Genomic DNA, 17,342 nt, shown 5'->3' with positions numbered 1-17,342 from the left:
ACATCGGGCTTTTTGAGCGCGGTGTCCCTCCAAGCCTGGTTCACGAGGCAAAGAAGATGGGAGCGTTGCATAAGGTGGTGGAGTGGAGCCCTACTGATGTTGATGGGCGTGTGAAACAAGGATTGTCGGGTTTGTCGTGTCGTGCTTACGCCCACGTTGAAGCAGCCTGTCGTAGCGATGGACGGGGGGCTAGTAGCGAGTCTGAAGGTCTACAGAGTAGCGGGAGCTGCGAAGGGTGACCAAGGGATGGGGCTGTATGGTCATGTAAACTGGCGAATCGCTAGTGGATGTTTGCTTGAAGGACTTTGGGGGACTAAAACCAGATAGACAGTCTCCTCTTTGCCGCTCTTTTCCTTCCATGTCAGCCGAATGCGCCGCGTGCGGTTGATGGGGCGCTCAGTCTGTGGTACCCTCTGGCACCTGTCAACCTCCCAAGTGGGATAGATGTCGGCGCATTTTGCAGACCAGAAGTCGGGCGAATTGTGACGGACTGTCCGTGAATGACTGGTGTTTCCACAGTCAGCGTCTTCTCTCTAGCTCAATTTTGGGCCAAATGAATGGAAAAGCCCCTCTGTCAAGTACTAATCAGTGGGGATCGCCGAGATCTTGCATGGGCCTGCCGGCTTTTGACTAAATCCTCTCTGGGATTAGGAAGGAAGACACACTTGGCCCCGTAGGCCAAGCTTTACCACATCCGATCTTGCGGCGAGCGAAAAGAAGAAAGTTCCCGGCTTCACTGCTGTGTTGAACGTTTCCTTATCAGTAGCATGGAAGCAATCCAGGGCGGAACCCGGCAACTTTCGCAGCGCCAGAAGCCGAGCGACAGATGTTGACGACCCCGACATTTTTCATTCCTGAACCACAGTATTGTCTTTTTAACGGTGAATTCTTCGTCTTTAGCCTCGCTCTAAACCCCCCCAACCCCTCCTCAATCATGTACCAGCACATCCTAGGACAGTATGATATATACATGGTCTATCATGTGGCTTGCTTGAGGCGTAGTAAGACCTAATAACCGAAACTGTCCCCTTGAACCCCTTTGGTCCGTACGAAGCATGTGGCAGTGTAATAGCATATTTAGTAGGTCGCAGGCGATCACTTGGTATCCCCTACAACTTAATTAGCCAAATATTATCCTGGTCCCAACCGCCGCGTCGGTTGTCTGGCATCTTCCCCTTCCCTTGTGCAAAAATAACATTTGCCCCAGTTCATTGCTGAGGCACAGAGATCAAAAGCAAAAATAAGCATGTGTTTGATCTCTCCCGCCGGGAATTGAACCCGGGTCTCGAGCGATGTCTGGATCCATGGGGAAACCGATGACAAGCTCACATACTGACCACTATACTACGGAAGACTTGTGGATGTTGGCACCCACCGTAGCTTGCAGGGGTTACCCTTAGAGTAAGCGACTCATCAAGGGAAGAAAAAATGGTCTCTCGCGTGCACCAACGCATTGCTTCGCCCTCATCTTTACCGGGCGAAAGCATTCCCGGAAGTGCAGCATCCACATCACACAATGTTGCATCAAAGATTCACTTCCCCATTATTTCAAGATTGCAAGAAACTTCCCTCCGGCTGCCAGGTTTCACCGCCTGCCAAGAATCGCGAACCCTGTTCTCAGCATCAACTTTCCCGAAACCGACCGCACCGCCGCGCGTGGTCTGACGTACAATCTAATAGGCCAAAGATTGCCACGATAACTTTGGCCCGCGGTACCCCAGACGGAAAGAATGCCGCTGCAGGTGATGGATTGCAGACCTGGTTGCGCAGCGAGAGGCGCTCAAGATCTCAACGGCCGGAGACACGGAAGGGATGCAGTGGCCTGCAGGACGGGCTGTGTAACGCCGGAAAATTTTAATAAGTGCCAAACAGCCACTGGCAAAGGCCTGGTGCATGTATCTTTCTCGGCCGAGCTGGTATCCTGTTTGGAACCGACAGCGACCATCAGCGCCGATCAAGACCGGATCGAGACAGTCACGGTTGATGTAGGTTGCATTCCCTCCCCTTCGGGGTACCGCATTCGGGCTGTCGCAACCCATGCCGCAACTTCTGGGCGCTGGATGCTACTATTGACTGCATGGCACTTTAGGATCACCATAGCTGGCTGGACGGGTCACAGCAAGATTCCGAAAGCCGCCTTCTCTTATCCGCGAGGGATGGGAGCTGGCGGGCTAAACCAAGACTGCTGCACGACAAACCGGGTCCTGCCAACAGCCATGCATGCCGCCGCCGAAGCAAAGGTACCTGGTCTGGTTGCCTTGCATGCTTGCACCGCTGCGCGCCGTACATTTAGCCAACGACGCTCGCTGCCAACCCCTCGCTACCAGGAACCCAGAACCACGTACCACGGTGGGACTCTCCAACTCCAAACTTTTGAGTCGCAATTCCCTTCAGCTGAGCGTGACGGTTGTGACACTGACATGCAATCTCACTCTTGGCCGCCCTATCAGGGCTGCTCTTTTCCAATATGCAGACCGGGGCTAACTCCGGCGGACATGGCACGTCATTTGTTGATTTTGTCGAGACGTCGAATACGAATAGCCCACTGGAACGAAACGGCATAAAGCGGACAGCTGCCGGTCAAAAGCATCTGCGATGTCGACCGAGCCACGGTGAGACACCAGCCAGTACGGTATTGAGTCGCCAACTCACCTGAAAACATGCGGTCCCTTCGGGCAACCTCCCTCTTGTCCCTCGTCCTCTCTGCCATAGCCCCTGTGTACGCGGATACGTGCTCTGAGATCAGCGAGAACACCGACATCCAGGTTTCCAGCCCCATCTCGCCGTCCTACATCGACGAGCAACTGGAGTACTGGTCGTCTACCTGCAGCGCCCTCAAGCCGTCATGCATCATCTTCCCTAACACAGCTGCCGAAGTGGCCGCGGTCCTCCGCGTGCTCAGCACCAACAATGAGCAGTTCGCCATCAAATCAGGCGGGCACAGCCCCAACAACTACTTCGCCAGCGTCGACGGCGGGCCGCTCATCTCGACTCAGAACCTCGACCATGTCATCCTCAACCCCGCAACCGGCATTGTCGACGTCGGGCCGGGCAATCGCCTGGATGGTCTCGCGACGAAACTCCAGGGCACCGGCTGGACCTTTGTCGGGGGCCGTATCGGCAACACGGGCGTAGGCGGTCTCGTCCTCGGCGGCGGGCTGTCGTACATGTCGGCCCAGTACGGGTGGTCCGCGTCTTCGGTCATCGAATACGAGGTGGTCCTCGCCAACGGCACCATCGTCACCGCGAGCGCCACGTCCAACCCAGATTTGTTCGTCGCCCTCAAAGGCGGCGGCAACAACTTCGGCGTCGTCACCAACTACAAATGCCAGGCGCACCCGCAGGGCGACGTGTACGGGGGCAACCTGGTGTTCCTGCGCACGCCGGAGACGGACCGCAAGATCCTGCAGGCCGTCCGCGACTTCACCGAGTACAACACGGACGACAAGGCGGCCGTCATCGTGACGGCGGAGCGGACCAACGTCAACCTGCTCGACTCGTGGATCCTCTTCCTCTTCTACGACGGCGCCGACGTGCCCGCCGGCACCTTTGACAACTTCACCTCGATCGGTCCGCTCGCCAACACGGCGCGCGTGCGCACCTACGCCGACCTGATGGTCTTCAGCAACTGGGTCGTGCTGTCCGGGTTCGTCGTGCAGATCGGCACCGAGACCATCCCGCTGCCCGCCGCCGCCGACTCGGACGAGATGCTCCTCGACGGCATCCACGCCCACTGGCGCAACGTCAGCGGCAGCACGCTGCTCGTCCCCGGCATCGTCGCCTCCATCGCCTACCAGCCCTTCCCGAAGCGGATCGCCCAGGCGGCGAGGCAGAGGGGCGTGGACCTGATCGACGCGGATGCGGATGTGGATAAGATGATCATTGAGATGAATTATGCGTTCCTGACGAAGAGCGATTATGACATGATGGAGGGGAAGATGGTGGAGACGTATGGAGGCATCAGGGAAAGGGTGGTGGGGTGGCAGGAGGAGGGGAGGCTGCCCGAGACCTTCTTGCCCGTGTTCATGAATTACGGGTTTTACAGGCAGGATTACTTTGGGAGGCTGAAGCCCGAGATGAGGGAGCTGGCAAGGGAAGTGGCCGAGAGCGTCGACCCGGCGGGCATGTTTAGGACGAGGACTGGGGGGTGGAAGCCGTGAGTCGATCTCGGACTTCTTTCCCTTCTGTGATAGGACCAATCCAGATCCCAAATTTTCGTTCTTAAGAAGTTGTCTTGGATTGAAGCACTTAGTTCCGCCGTTCCACCGCGCGACGTATCCTTCATGCTGTTATCAGTGCGTCGGCAAACTTCTTTTGCTTAGACTATGTGCGCGAACAGTAAGAGTAGATGAAGATACTCGGATCACGGCCCGTCATTGCCGCGTCCGCGGATTGTGGCATGAAAGCACTAAAGCTCCGCGGGCCTAGATGGCACTGCAGGAGTGACGACATCTGTATCATACCTTTTGGGCGGGTTTCCGGGATACAGTTCCATGAAATATCGGGCGAGGTTGGCGTGGTTGGAAACGGGACCGAAACCCCAGGTGTCACGCCATCGATGGCCACTTGAAATCGGCCACTCGATGCAGTTGGTGCTCGGAATCTACTAAAGGGGCCTCACGATGCAGCCTATGAAGAAGCTTGTTGCATTGCCAGGTTACACCCGGTCCAACAATGTCAACAAACACCGGTATGATGCTGTATATGGCCGCCTATACGGCAATTGCTTCAGCAGCGGCTCTACTATCCCTCTTCTAGGTAGAGTCATGGTGACAGCTTGCCACTAACCACTACCGTTCATTTGCTGTTATCATTTCCAACTAGCCAATACTGTATCTCAAAGAGCCATTTGATTGTACGAGACGGATGTGTTGGCGAGGAGACCCACGACGATTGTGAGCGCCGCGGCGGTTTTGGCTTGGGGGAGGGGGGATTTTCTGCTTGAGGTGGGGCCATTAGATGAAGCGCGGGTTGGGAACAGTCTGGTGAAATGCCGGAAGAATGGGGGCTGTCGAATTAGGGCTATAGAATGGGGGCAGGGCGACAGTTACGGGAGAGGTGTGGTTCTGAATGAGCTAGTGGACGGTGCCGATTTTGAAGGGGAGGGTGGCTGGAGGCGGGGGAAATGAAGAAGAGAGAGCAAGTTTGGGGCATTTGTTATGACGGGAGAGACAGAGAGAGAGAGGGTGAGGAAAAAGAGTTGATAGGGAGTTCATGGTGAGTACGAGGTATGCGGACTGTGTGAAGAGCGCGCAACAGGGTTGGCAAGGTGGTGGAGTATTTGTACCATTCACCGCTTCCTATATGTCTATCTAGAACCGGTAATACCAAACCAGAGAATGCAGATGACCAACTGGGAAAAATAAAACCATGGATTTTAAAACGTAGAAAGAAACCAATTTAGTCGGTCGCAAAACCGCGAAGCCGACATGGCGCCGATGAAATGGTGGGCGGGCGAGGGAGGTCGTAAACATTAAGCGTCTCGTCGCTTGTCAAAAGGCGAGGGCAGAGCTTTGCCACGAGTGGTTTGAGGGTGATTATGCAGGCGATTGCGATAGACACGTTTATGTCGATGGTGGACCAGGTGGCGATCTCGATGGCCGCCCACGGCGAGCGTCTGGTGATGGTAACCCAGAGAAAGTAAACTCGGAGCGCCGACATGATGCAGACGCTAATCATTCGAGTCTGGTTAGGCGGCTCGGTTTGGGTTTTGCTTGGACTGGGAGGGGCGTACAAGAATCCCAAGGCGAGAACAAAGTAGAGCCAGAGTTTCTGCCTCAGTGGCAGCGTCAGGGACTTGACGATGGGCAGCGGCAGGAAGAAGATGACCAAGTCGAGGGCGAGGTTCAGCCCGGCGTCTGTGTACCATTTCACGGGGCCGTTGATGCATCTGCGATTGGGTATGGTAGGATCCCAAAACGAATGCACGGGAATGCAGAAGAATATGTTAGAGAAGGTCAGCCAGAGGCCGTAGACCGTCACGGCAATGATGACGGCAAAGGCGGCCTTGCGCATCGTGCTCATGACAAAAATGTCGACAAGCAGCGAAAGGATAGATATCTTGGTCAAGACCAGACTGGTGTTGGCAATCAAGAGGCCGGCAAACAGGAGCTGGCGGCGGATTAATGATCGGCTTCGAGGGAGGAGCTGCAGTCAAGCGGGAACCCACTTTGAGAAAAGTCTTCTGCTCGTCAAGAGAGAGCAAGGCTATAGGGTGGCCGAGGCCGTTGGCAACCTCTGAGGAGAGCCATTGTCAACATGGATCCCGCAATGGACCTGGAATGCGAGAAGACATACGGAAGCCGATGCAGATTGCATTGGTAATGGAGAGGAGCTGGCAACGTCAGAAGTGTGATCCGTACTTCGGGTGCTAATAGTACTGTGGCATCAAGATAACGGGGCAATTTGTTATGCAAGGTAGGCGAGCGGGTTGAGTGCCGCGACTTACCAACGTTACCGCCATGAACCAATCCGTCGGGCCCAGCACGTGGAGAACGCAACCACGCGAGATAAAGCGGAGTGTAACGAAGATGGTCGAGATGATGGTCATCGAAACGGCGCACGCAAAGAGCTGCGTGCCACGATCCGTCCACTCCATCATGGGCCACAACAACTGTCAGCCATTTCGCATCACATTTGGACCGCCGGGTTGCCGTGCGATTTCGTGCGTTGAGACGGAGAAAGACGATCATGGCGGCAACGGACAGCGGTTGGTTTTTCCAGGCGACGAGCCCCTGAGCGGCAAAGGACGACAAACCTAACTGGCAGCATCCACCAGGCGGTTCTGGCAAGCCACCCAATCGCAGAGGAGCCAAGGAGCCACATTTGCCGTCAATGCGTACCTTAGGTATTTTAGAAGGGCCGACGCGTGCCATGAGACACTGATTAGTGCTGACGAGCCAGCCGCTGCCACGAAGCTATGGCATGATACTAGTTGAAATTCAGAAGGCCCCCGGAGGGTGGGTGATGAACTCTACAGGACGGAGCTTCCTAATATATTATGTGTTTGTTGGTCGCCTGACCCGGCAGTGTGGTTCACACTTTCTGGCCTCGGGCCGCACAGCGCTTCTGATCGGCCTACTTTAATGCAAGCCCAGTTTCAGCCACCGCCGCGCTTTTCCCTCTTCCCCTTCCAAGGGCTGCCGATCATCGGTCAAGACCGCTCCCTCTGCAGCTGGTTGGTGTCGCAAAAGCCACCAGCGGGCGTGAATTGGCCAGCAGTAATTACTATTACAATGGCGTCGCTGTCTACTTAGATATCATCGAAGAAGAAGTCATCGAAGAAATCGTTCGAGAAGCGCTTCTTCAGGTCCTGTAATGTCCACCCGTGCTTCTTGCCAACCTCGGCTAGCAGCGTCTTGAACTCGCGCCGCTCCTCGACGTAGTCCTCGTTCTTCATCTTGTCGACCCACGGTTTGCCGTCAACTTCGATGCCGCTCCACTGCTTCGCCAAGTGCGGCCGCGTCCTCAGCTTCTTCCCGTCCGCGTCCGTGTACGACATCCACTTCGACAGCACATCCTCGACGTACGGGATCCACAGGTCCTCCGCCGCCGTCAGCGTCAAGACCTCGATAGCGCAAGTCCCGAGCGTGTTACCGCGCTGCGGGGCCATGACGATGTCGCTGCCGCCCATGATGCGCATCTCCAGCGGCATGCGCTGCGGTGCCGTCTTGCGGTGCCGGTAGCATGTCAGGATGGCGTCCCACCAGGCCCGCTGCACCACTTCGTAATCGGGCATGGCCGGATCCTCGGCCGTGGGCTGCAGGGGAATCTCGACCTCAACGTCCAGGACGCGCACATTCTGGATCCCGCGTTGGAAATGGAGCGCATCCGTCAGGTACGTCTTGACCGGCTTGTCCCATGCCGGCAGGGCAAACATGGCCGCTTCCGAGATGAGCGTAACCGCCGCTTCGTCCAGATGCAGAGAACTGATCAGCTCATCCAGGATGGGCGCGTTTTGCAGCACGTTGACGGTGAACTGCGAGAGGAACATGAGGAAGGTCTGCAGGTTGCTGGGATAGTCTTCGACCCCGGACCCGTCTGGCGTGTCATTCCAGCAGTTGACCCAGCACTGGTCCGCGTATGGGAACCAGAACCACTCGGTGTAGTAATCGTTTGTGGCCGCTTCCTTGAAGCGACGCAAGTCCTCTTCCCGCTGAGCCTTTGTCAGTCCGGGAATGCGCAGCACCGGGGGGATGTCCTCCTCCTTCAGGTCGGCCGGTGGCGGGATCGCACGCAACACGGGCAATTTTTCGGGCTTCATCAGCGCGTACGTCATGGGCTGGAATTCTAACGTCAGGTGCGTGACGACGCCCATCAGCCCGAAGCAGCCGGCTGCGGCGCGAAGGTGGTCCGGGTTGCTGACGACCTGCAACTTGCCGTGGCAGTCGACATACTCGACTTTGCGGACGATGTCGCTGAGAGTTCCATGACGGCGGCCGGCCCCGTGGCAGATGGGCGCGTTCGTACCGCCCACCGTCATCTCCACCATGATCACGTTTAGCGGATATGTGTACTTGTTGTTCTCGACACACCAACGCCGCATCTGCTCGTTTGTGGTGCTGGCGCCGACGCGCACCAAGGCGTTGCCCTTGACGCGAGGAGTGCCCGACACAACTTCAATGGTCTGCAGCTCGGTTTTGTGGAGCAGCCAGCCCGGGAGAATCTTGGACAGCGCGGTGAAGTTGGGAATCTTGGTCGCTTCCGCCAGGCTCAGCATCGAGATGGTGATCTGCCCCTGCCGGCCGAAGATGGGAGCCCAAGAGTGGCGAAAACCAGCACAACGGACACCCATGTCGTGGTCCTTTGCGTATTTGACGATACGCTGCACCCCGGCAACCGAGTTGGGGATGCAGGTATACTGTGGGACGTACTCGATACCCAGTCCCCAGTTTTGGAATTTGGCGTCCTTGTAGACCTGCGGCTGTCAGTACTAATGCTTTCCCTTGTTTTCTTCTTCCATAGCCTAATTACTCACAACGACGTTGTGCTCATTCCCACGGCCTAGGAACAAGTCCTTCAACTTGTGCAGGAACGCGACGAAGATATTGTCTTTGTCTTTCAGCCAGTCGAAGCGACCCCTGCCACTTAGACCTCCGACCTCGACTGGTGTATGGCCTTCGAGACCAGCCACCTTGGCTCCTGCCGGAGATGCTGCCGCCAATGTCTGGACGCCGGCGGAAGAGATCCAGGCGCAGTCCACGCCAACGAGGTGCTCTAGGTGTTCGCGAACGCCTATGCTCACGCACATGTCAAAGTCGCGCGCGACATCATCCAAAGGTTGATCCTCGGCGACAAACTTTTCGATGCGCTCCCTCTCGTCCTCGGTGAGTTTCTTGAGGCACTCTTGGTAGGCGAAATCAGAGTCAGACTGTCTAAACACATGAAGCAGACGCCGGTGGAAATCGGCCGGCTCGACAGGAACATCAGGATCGACGTAATCCTTCAGCAAGGTACGCAGGCCCGGGAGCTTTTTGCGTATCTCGTCATTGCCGGCAAGTCCATCGGCGATGAGTCGGATACGCTGGTCGGCAGTATGATCCCAGCATATAGAGCCGGATGTATGGTCGTGGATCGCCATGTCTTTCGATGAGGTCGGACGAAGGATCTATGATTGAACGAAGTGAGAGCAGCTCGGACAAATTACTGGGCTGCTAGATCTCCGCATGTTCATCGGGAGGCTGCTCAACTTTTAAGCGTAGGGGGTCCCGGTGTCACCTGTCCAACATTCTTTAGTGCCGCCCTCCTTCTTTGAAAGGGGGGACCACGGGCGCGGGATCTGGTTGGGCCATGTCTAGGAGTGGCTTGCAGGCTGAGACTCGGGACCGGCCTGACCTGTTGCGTGCCTATCAGTGCAGCCTCGCGGCGCCAATCTCAAAAGTCATGCAGCCTCCCATCCCAGTAGGAGATGTAATGGAGGGTTGTGACACCACACCCTAGGAGGTTGAGGCGGTCGAATACACAGCGGGACAGCTAACTGATCGATAACCTAGCAGCGCATCTGTCATGCAGGTAAGCTAGCAAAGTTGACACGCATATGCACGGGCTGCCAGAGATCACCCAACGGTCCACCTTGATGTAAGCAAGGAGGATTAGTGGGCAAAGTTATAATTACCGAGATTCCTTTGGGCCATTCTCGCAGGCAATGCAGGTCAACGACCACATAACACAGTAATACGTTCTGTGAGACCAACTTTGAGGCCGGTGGTGGTCGAAGACTTAGCTACACATCACGCTTGCAAATACTCTTGTATTTATAATTATCTCAATTTTAGATATAGCATCGCGGACCCATATACCATTGTGCCGGGTCCACATAATGCCTAGAAACTATGACCCACATCTGTGAAGATGAAAGGTTAAGGGCATCTTCAATGCCGTGGAACGTCGGCGTACCGAGATTCTGCTCCTCAGCCAGCCTCAGACCGGGAACCATCCAATTAGCACAGAGGTGTGGCAGCCTTCTTTGGGAACTCACCAATTAAAAGACGACCCATTGGCCGGGAGTGCCTTGGAATCCTCTCCGGGTTGCGTGGACACAGCCCGGGCGCCGGGTCGGCTGAGGTATGCTTGGGTAGTGTGGGTAAACCATTCCGGGACAAAATGCTTGGCAATACCCAGAAAGAGACTGGGGCGAAGCCAATCGCAGATCAGAGCGCGCTAAGCGGGCAATATCCTAATCGAGACACAAAGTCCGGGAGAGGGACAAGGGAGGGGGGAGGAGGGGAGAGTGAGGGGGATTCCCATACACCTAGTAAGTTTTGGTGAACCATACCAGAGCATCAATCGGGATTAAGATCTGCTGCATAAATACAGAAAGGATTTCTTACTGGAACGATGAAGCTACTAGTAGATTCAGGCGAATACTAGTTTTGACGTTCTCAGTCGTCGTTAGTCCAATCTTGCCACTGATTCCTTGTGCCCTCATTGACTCAATCGCTCGCAGTTTGGCGTCGGAATACGGACACGCCCGGCGATACTATCTTGGCATCTAACTCGGTAAATCATGATGTGGGCTGTGATTGCCGGATCCGAGTATACTGTGAAGGATCAAACACATGGTGGTGTAATCTTCCGTCGGGGCTAGAGGACTTAGAACTTTGATATGACCAACATGCGCATCGGGACAATACCTGAGCGATGTCGTCGCACCTACGGCCACTCCGCTTTGCTAATACCTAAATTTGTCGGCGGTTTTATTCATCTACAGCTAAGTATAAACTCCAAAGCAAAACCGAGCCATCGATGGCCTCAAACCAAGTATTTACAGTCACTAATTTAAAGCTCCTCCGACTCATTGTCCTGTGTTGCGTTGTACAACCTGGAGAAGGCAGACCCGGGCACGTCTAGGAGGGCGTATGGGCTGTCGAACTCGACGAGCCTTCCCGCATCCAGGACAGCCACCTTGTCAAAATCCATGATGGTATCAAGCCTGTGCGCAACCGCAATGATGGTGTGGTTTGCAAACCGTTTGCGGATCAGACGTTGTATCGTCTCTTCAGTCTTCACGTCGATACTGTGAAAGGAAGAAAGAGCGTGAGCTGGGTTACCAAAATGATGGGGATGTGAAAACGAGACTTACCTGCTCGTGGCCTCATCCAGGACGAGGATGGTGCTGGGGCGTAGCATGGCGCGGGCGAGCGAGAAGAGCTGCTTCTGCCCGCTCGACAGGTTCAGCGCCTCAATGTCGGCGTCCAGGCCGCCGTTCTTCTCGACGAGGTCGATGAGTTGCACGCATTCCAGGGCATCTATGATCGCCTCGTCCGATGACTCCCCGGTCGGGTCCGCGTTGAGACGCACGGAGCCCTTGAGGAGGAAGGTCTGTTGTGGCACGCCGACAATGCGGCGGCGGACTTCTTGACGCGGGAGTGTGGAAATATCCAGGCCGTCGACAAGGATTGATCCACCTTGCAGATCTAGGAGCCGGAAGAGGCTCATGATCAGAGAGGTCTTGCCACTGCCTGTTCGCCCGCAGATTCCAATCTTCTCGCCGGCCTTGATAGAAAGAGACACGTCTTTCAGCACAAGGTTGTCGCTAGTCCGCTCCCTGGCGCGAGTCATTGTGGTTAGTCAACAGCCCCAATCCGGTCTAGTAGCGTGTGGAAAGCTTACCCGTAGGAGGCACACAGGTTTTCCAGCTCGATCGCGCCAGCCGACGGCCAGTCCGGAGGAGGCATATGATCCTCTCCAGGCTGGTCCTCCGGCATGGTCGTCTCCGTGAAACTCCTGATGCGCGCAACCGAACCAATGTGTGTCTCGAGCATGGTCCAAAACGTAACCAAAAGTTTGACGTTTTGGCTGAATTGGATCACTCCGAGCAGTGCAAGTCCGACGCCACCGGCGTTTACGGTGCCGCGGAGCTCAACAGACAGAACCACGAGGATCACCGCCACAGCGGCCACGAGCAGGTCCAAGACGAGCGTGAGCCAACGCTGAACGGCAAACAAGAGGTAGAAGGGCCGCTGAGAGCGGTCCAGAAGGGTGTGGTTCTTATCCCGCAGCGTGTCTTGCCATTGAAACGCACGGATTGAAGCCAACCCGCTGAGGGATTCCTCGAATAGGGAGTAGAGGGGCGCCTTTGTCTCGAGGTCCATGAGACGCAGCTGCCGCGAGGTGCGGAGGTAGACCTTTTGAACCAGGTACAGGATTACGATAACGATAGGGAAAGAGATAGCTGCGTAGACAGACCCCACGCCGATGAGGGCCATCTGCGCGATACAGAGGATTAATGCTGAGAGAGACTGTCAGATCCGATGGTGCGATATACGAGGTTTCGAGTTTCTGGAGAGGTAGCGCGATGTCACTTACTTGTAAAAGTGTTAAGGGCGGCGATGGGCAACTCCATGTCTATGAGTTGAAGGTCCTGACTGAAACGGTTCATGGTGACGCCCGAGTCCGTGTTGACGAAGAACGACATTGGTGCGCTATTCCCAAGTCAGAATCAGTCTGCAGACCTGTGATGCTGCCAACATACCTAAGCACAGTCTTGAGTATGGCGAGGTGGAATCGCTCTCCGGTCCGCGGCACCATGGTAATGATCATTTGCCTAAAAGTGTCCAGATCAACATCCATTGCGTTGCAGGCACCAGTAAATGCTATTATAAAGGTAGATACTCACCAGCAACTAACGAACAGGCACATAATGGCCGCGCATCCGAGTGTTGCATAGACGCTCAACCAATACTCGAGCCGCGAGTTAGGGTCCACTTCGTTGGCGGCCGCCCACCACTGTACCCAGACATCTAACGCGGGCATGATCAGCAATCCGGGACTCCTGACACCATACTGGGATCAAGGGTCACACTTACTTGGGAAGGAGATGCAGAACACGAAGCCGCAGATGGCAGCGACAAAGACGATGCTGGCCCACCAGCCGACCGACTTGACGTAGTACATGTAGATCTGCACATCGCCGGTCTGCCGGCTCATCTCGGCCTCGGGATCGCGGAGACCGAGGGTCTCGCTCGAAGAAACCGAGCCCTCAGAGCCGCGTTCTTTAGGATAGACCACGGCCATGTCATGGTGGTCTTTTTCCTGGCTAATCTTTTCATCAAATTCCTCATCGCTGAGGTTAGGAGTGGCCTGAGTCTTGATGGCTTCAGAGAGGGACAGCGAGGTGATGTACCCCCCCGCGTCGTTCAGATCGGCAAAGCTGCCTTGGCCGGCCATCTTACCGTCAGGGCCAAGGCAAATGATGTGATCAGAGTAAGGGACGCGTTTAACTGTGGCACGGTATTAGTATGGGGCGCTAGCTTCCGCGTGTGTTGGGCATTGCTAGGGGGTGGAACGGCTTGCCTGAAGAAGATACTAGCACCACGGTTGTATTCATCTCCCGAAAGATGCCATTTTCGCCGAGGAGACTTTCAAACACGTGGTTCTCGGTGGAGGTGTCCAGCCCGCTCAGTGCATCGTCTAGGATGACGATCTCTCTACGGGCATAGATAGCGCGGGCAAGAGCCTGTAGGAGTCAGCATTGGAATCAATCAACGATGAATGAAAAGACGGGTCCATACAATTCGTTGGCTCTGCCCACCGCTGAGCGCGATCCCGCCGCTCCCGATGCGCGAGGAGTCTCCCATGGGAAGCTCCCGGAAATCACGGCGGAGGGCGCAGGCGCGCACAACACGGTCATACCACTTCTCATCGAAGGGCGCCTCGCCCAAGATGGATTGCCGGATTGTACCGTTGATGTGCCAGGCGTTCTGGGCGCAGAAGGCGATGCTGTTGGAGCCGAGACGCACCGAGCCCTCCAGGGTCGGGATCTCACCCAGCAGAGCCTGCAGCAACGTCGACTTGCCGCAGCCGACGGGGCCGACAATCATGGTAAATTTCCTCCAGGGGATTGACAAGGTAATGCCACTGAGCTGGGCCGGCTTTTCGGGGTCCCACCCAAAGGAGGCCCCGTCGACCGTGATTGCGTCTGGCCCCGACTTGTCCAGCTTGCGTGTGTCGACTCGCTCAGCCGACCCAAGGAACTGCTGGATGCGGGTGAAGCTGCCGGCGGCGCCTAGGAAGGTTGCCAGCGACATGACCAGAGACGCAAGGGGCTCTGCTAGGAGAGCAAACAAGGAGAGCGATGTGAAGACACGCGCCGTGTCTAGTGTCCTGTCCCCACTGTCTCGAGCGCGGACCGAAAAGACGGCGAACGTCAAGACGGGCGCGAACACTTGGGTCACGTATGCTAGAATTACCGCATTAGCTAGGGCGTCCGGTAGTAGGGGGGCCGCAGCTTACCAAAAGTCATGTTCCAGATGAGCAGCCTCCGGAAGCGTTTCGAGATGTGCAGCTCTTCAACTCGCAGCGCTTGTAGGCTCGCCAGCAGTGTATCCTTGAGGCCGGACATCTTGATGCCCTTCATGGACGCCAGCATGGCCGAGGTGGCCGAGATACGCCGTTCAATGGCCTCGAGCCACATGGCCTGGCGGGACATGATGAAGTTCATGGCAACCATGGACCCCAATAGCGATACTGTTTTGTTGTCAGACAATACTATCATTTAGCGACAGGGGGCATCAACTGTGCGCGGGCTTACTGATAGACACTGCAACCGGCACGACGCATGCCACTCCCAGCTGTTGCTCTAGCAGAAAGATGGCCACACCGACCTCGATGAGGTTCGACCAAATCTCATGCATCGTTTGCCAGCCCTGAACGATGCGCTCCATGTCGGCGCTCATGAGGGTCATGGATGCGGCAGGGTCCACGTCCCCAAGCTTGAGGGTCCCCGTCTTTCGATAGATGATGGAGATGAGACCTGCGCGGACCATCGTGATGGTGCGGTAGGTCCGGTGCTGGTACTGGCCCATGGAGATCTAGGTCGGGGTTAGCCGGGTGTTGATGCAGGCCAAGGGCGGTATTCACTTACCGCAATGCCGACATAGACCAACAAGTATGCGCCGATGAGGCCGTAGCCATTTTGCGTCGTCTCATTGGTAATAGGCTCTTGGGTCAGTCTGATCGTCCGGTTGATAAGGAAGGGTTGGCAGAAGGTGAGCGCCGTGAGACAAGCCCGGGGCGGGATTGTCTGGAGCAGGGACGCTTTCAAGATCTTGAATGATGACAGCAAGAGGGAGAAGGGTGATTTTTTGCCATCTAGGACCGATGATCAGCTGCATGCACGTATGGCGGAAAGGCAGGGGAGAGCTCACCTGGTGACCAACCCGCTAGGAAGCGTCGCTGGCAGTAAGAGGCTCCGAGATGCTTGTCCAGCACGAACAGGTCGTCGACATCCAGCACCCGCTTGAAGCCCAGGAAGAAGAGGGGATTCAACCACCAGAAGAAGAAACGGTCGAAGATGCCTTTGACGGCCTCGGGCGGGTAACTCTGGTACTCGGGACGCAACAAGCGGCGTTTGTTCAGCGCCTCAAGCACAAGGACGGACGCCTTGACGGCGACAGCAGCAGCAGAGATGTAGGCAATGATGGAATTCAGATAGTCCGAGGAACGAAGCCACAACGTCCTCACGTGAGCAATGTCAAAGAGGAGGGTGCAAAACAAAAAGATGTTCAAGAGAGAGGAAGGGCGGACGACGCGACCATGTTCCTTGTATGAGAGCAGACACAGGCCGAGGGTGGTGAGTGTTTTGATAGCGGCGGCAGCTATAGAGGTTCGCGTCGGGGCGGCTGAAGGATTCGCCCAGAGAATTAACGCAGCCAACTGCAGCGCAGCAAGGGCTAGCCAGGCCGACTATAGGTAGACGAAAATAGCCGAATCAGCAAAGGGGCTATTTCTACCAGCGGGCAACAATAAAATCAAAATACTCACAATTTTGAGAGTCGCAAGGTGATTCCCGGCGGCCACCTTCTTCGCACGCCTCTGCAAGTACCAGAGCCGCGGAGGGATGACGAGAAGGACGAGTGCATGGGGCAGAAGCGTGAGGATTGTCTCTTCAAAGAGAAGCGTGAAGTCAAAGCCGCCACGACAACTCCCCGCATGGGGTCCGAAGGAGTCGTCGATACGGACACACGAGGAGCCAGACGGCTGGGCCATGGCTGCCGTCGTCGGATGTCAGTCTCAGTTTGCTCTCTGTTCGCGATCGGCGTGGAACCACGGCGTGCAAGGTGAGCCAAAACTGGAGAAGCAGGATCCCGATCGACCAGGACAGTTCAGAGACACGAGGACCGACTTTCCCCAGACCACACAGCTGGCTACCTAGGTACATATTAATTTCATCCCGTCATTCGTTCCAACATGTTCCTTGGTCCCTGCTTTTGCGAGCTGCGCGTCGTTTTGTGGTTCCGGTAAAAAAAAAATAACAGCAGGAACCAGGACTGTGAACATGTTTTTCAGCTTCCCTGTTTCTAGGCCAATCTAGACTTCAGCTCTTCCACGTTTCCGGCTTGTCGGCGTAGCAATGCGTCAAAAAGGCGACATTTGTTCCGCGGTAATGAAGCCATTCCTGTTTCTTAGCGACTGGGCCCTGGCTAGGGCCATCAGGCGAGTCTTGCTTGCAAGATAGTTGCATTCTAATATGCGTCCCGTTTTTTGCTTGACGATCTTTGCCTCGCTGTCGGCTTAGCTGTGGACGATCACACGGCCACAGCAGGGCAACTTGACCTCATATATGCATTCTCAATGGTCCACCAACCACAGCGGCCTGCGCGACGGCGGCTCTACTGCAACGTTGCGGTGCAGTCGGTGCAGTGTCGCCGAGACTATTGACGCTGGTTGAGCGAGCGCGGCCGGGTCCCGGCCCGCCACTTGGCCATGAAACGTGCGAGAGCAGGTACCGCATCCAAATCTTGATTCTCTCCTGCAGAGTTGTAAGGGGGGGCCCGGTTAGCGCGGCTGCTGATTCGTTTGGTTCCTGAGTCCCGACCCTCATTCGGCGACCTTGGCGAACG

At 55.9% G+C, this 17,342-nt stretch overlaps 4 protein-coding genes and 1 non-coding gene across 5 annotated transcripts; 1 reads left to right on the top strand and 4 right to left on the bottom strand.

The window, feature by feature from the left end:
• Positions 1-1,257: 1,257 nt before the first annotated feature.
• Positions 1,258-1,354, bottom strand: MFIFM68171_t80. The gene is made up of 2 exons: positions 1,318-1,354; positions 1,258-1,292 (listed from the first exon to the last, which is right to left on the bottom strand). It is a non-coding gene; the product is annotated as a tRNA-Asp (tRNA).
• Positions 1,355-2,660: 1,306 nt separating this feature from the next.
• MFIFM68171_06587 (uncharacterized protein) lies at positions 2,661-4,160 on the top strand (the record flags this gene model as incomplete). The annotated part of the gene is made up of 1 exon (XM_071062007.1): positions 2,661-4,160. The coding sequence occupies one exon, from the start codon at positions 2,661-2,663 to the stop codon at positions 4,158-4,160; it is 1,500 nt and encodes a 499-aa protein (XP_070918108.1).
• A 1,240-nt stretch (positions 4,161-5,400) lies between these two features.
• MFIFM68171_06586 (uncharacterized protein) lies at positions 5,401-6,598 on the bottom strand (the record flags this gene model as incomplete). The annotated part of the gene is made up of 5 exons (XM_071062006.1): positions 5,401-5,671; positions 5,735-6,111; positions 6,170-6,237; positions 6,298-6,334; positions 6,449-6,598. The coding sequence occupies 5 exons, from the start codon at positions 6,596-6,598 to the stop codon at positions 5,401-5,403; spliced, it is 903 nt and encodes a 300-aa protein (XP_070918107.1).
• Positions 6,599-7,252: 654 nt separating this feature from the next.
• On the bottom strand, positions 7,253-9,580 carry MFIFM68171_06585 (uncharacterized protein; the record flags this gene model as incomplete). The annotated part of the gene is made up of 2 exons (XM_071062005.1): positions 7,253-8,917; positions 8,978-9,580. The coding sequence occupies 2 exons, from the start codon at positions 9,578-9,580 to the stop codon at positions 7,253-7,255; spliced, it is 2,268 nt and encodes a 755-aa protein (XP_070918106.1).
• Positions 9,581-11,277: 1,697 nt separating this feature from the next.
• MFIFM68171_06584 (uncharacterized protein) lies at positions 11,278-16,488 on the bottom strand (the record flags this gene model as incomplete). The annotated part of the gene is made up of 14 exons (XM_071062004.1): positions 11,278-11,515; positions 11,582-12,046; positions 12,112-12,730; positions 12,808-12,923; positions 12,974-13,045; positions 13,118-13,241; positions 13,308-13,721; positions 13,795-13,957; positions 14,013-14,680; positions 14,734-14,967; positions 15,032-15,311; positions 15,365-15,591; positions 15,648-16,185; positions 16,264-16,488. 14 exons carry the CDS (start codon positions 16,486-16,488, stop codon positions 11,278-11,280), a joined length of 4,383 nt encoding a protein of 1,460 aa, XP_070918105.1.
• Between the last annotated feature and the right edge of the window lie 854 nt (positions 16,489-17,342).

This window comes from Madurella fahalii (assembly GCF_045866475.1).
Source record: "Madurella fahalii IFM 68171 DNA, scaffold_3, whole genome shotgun sequence".
Taxonomy (NCBI): Eukaryota; Fungi; Ascomycota; class Sordariomycetes; order Sordariales; genus Madurella; species Madurella fahalii.
The sequence above is the reverse complement of the archived record's forward strand: the minus strand, read 5'-3'. Positions and strand labels throughout refer to the sequence as shown.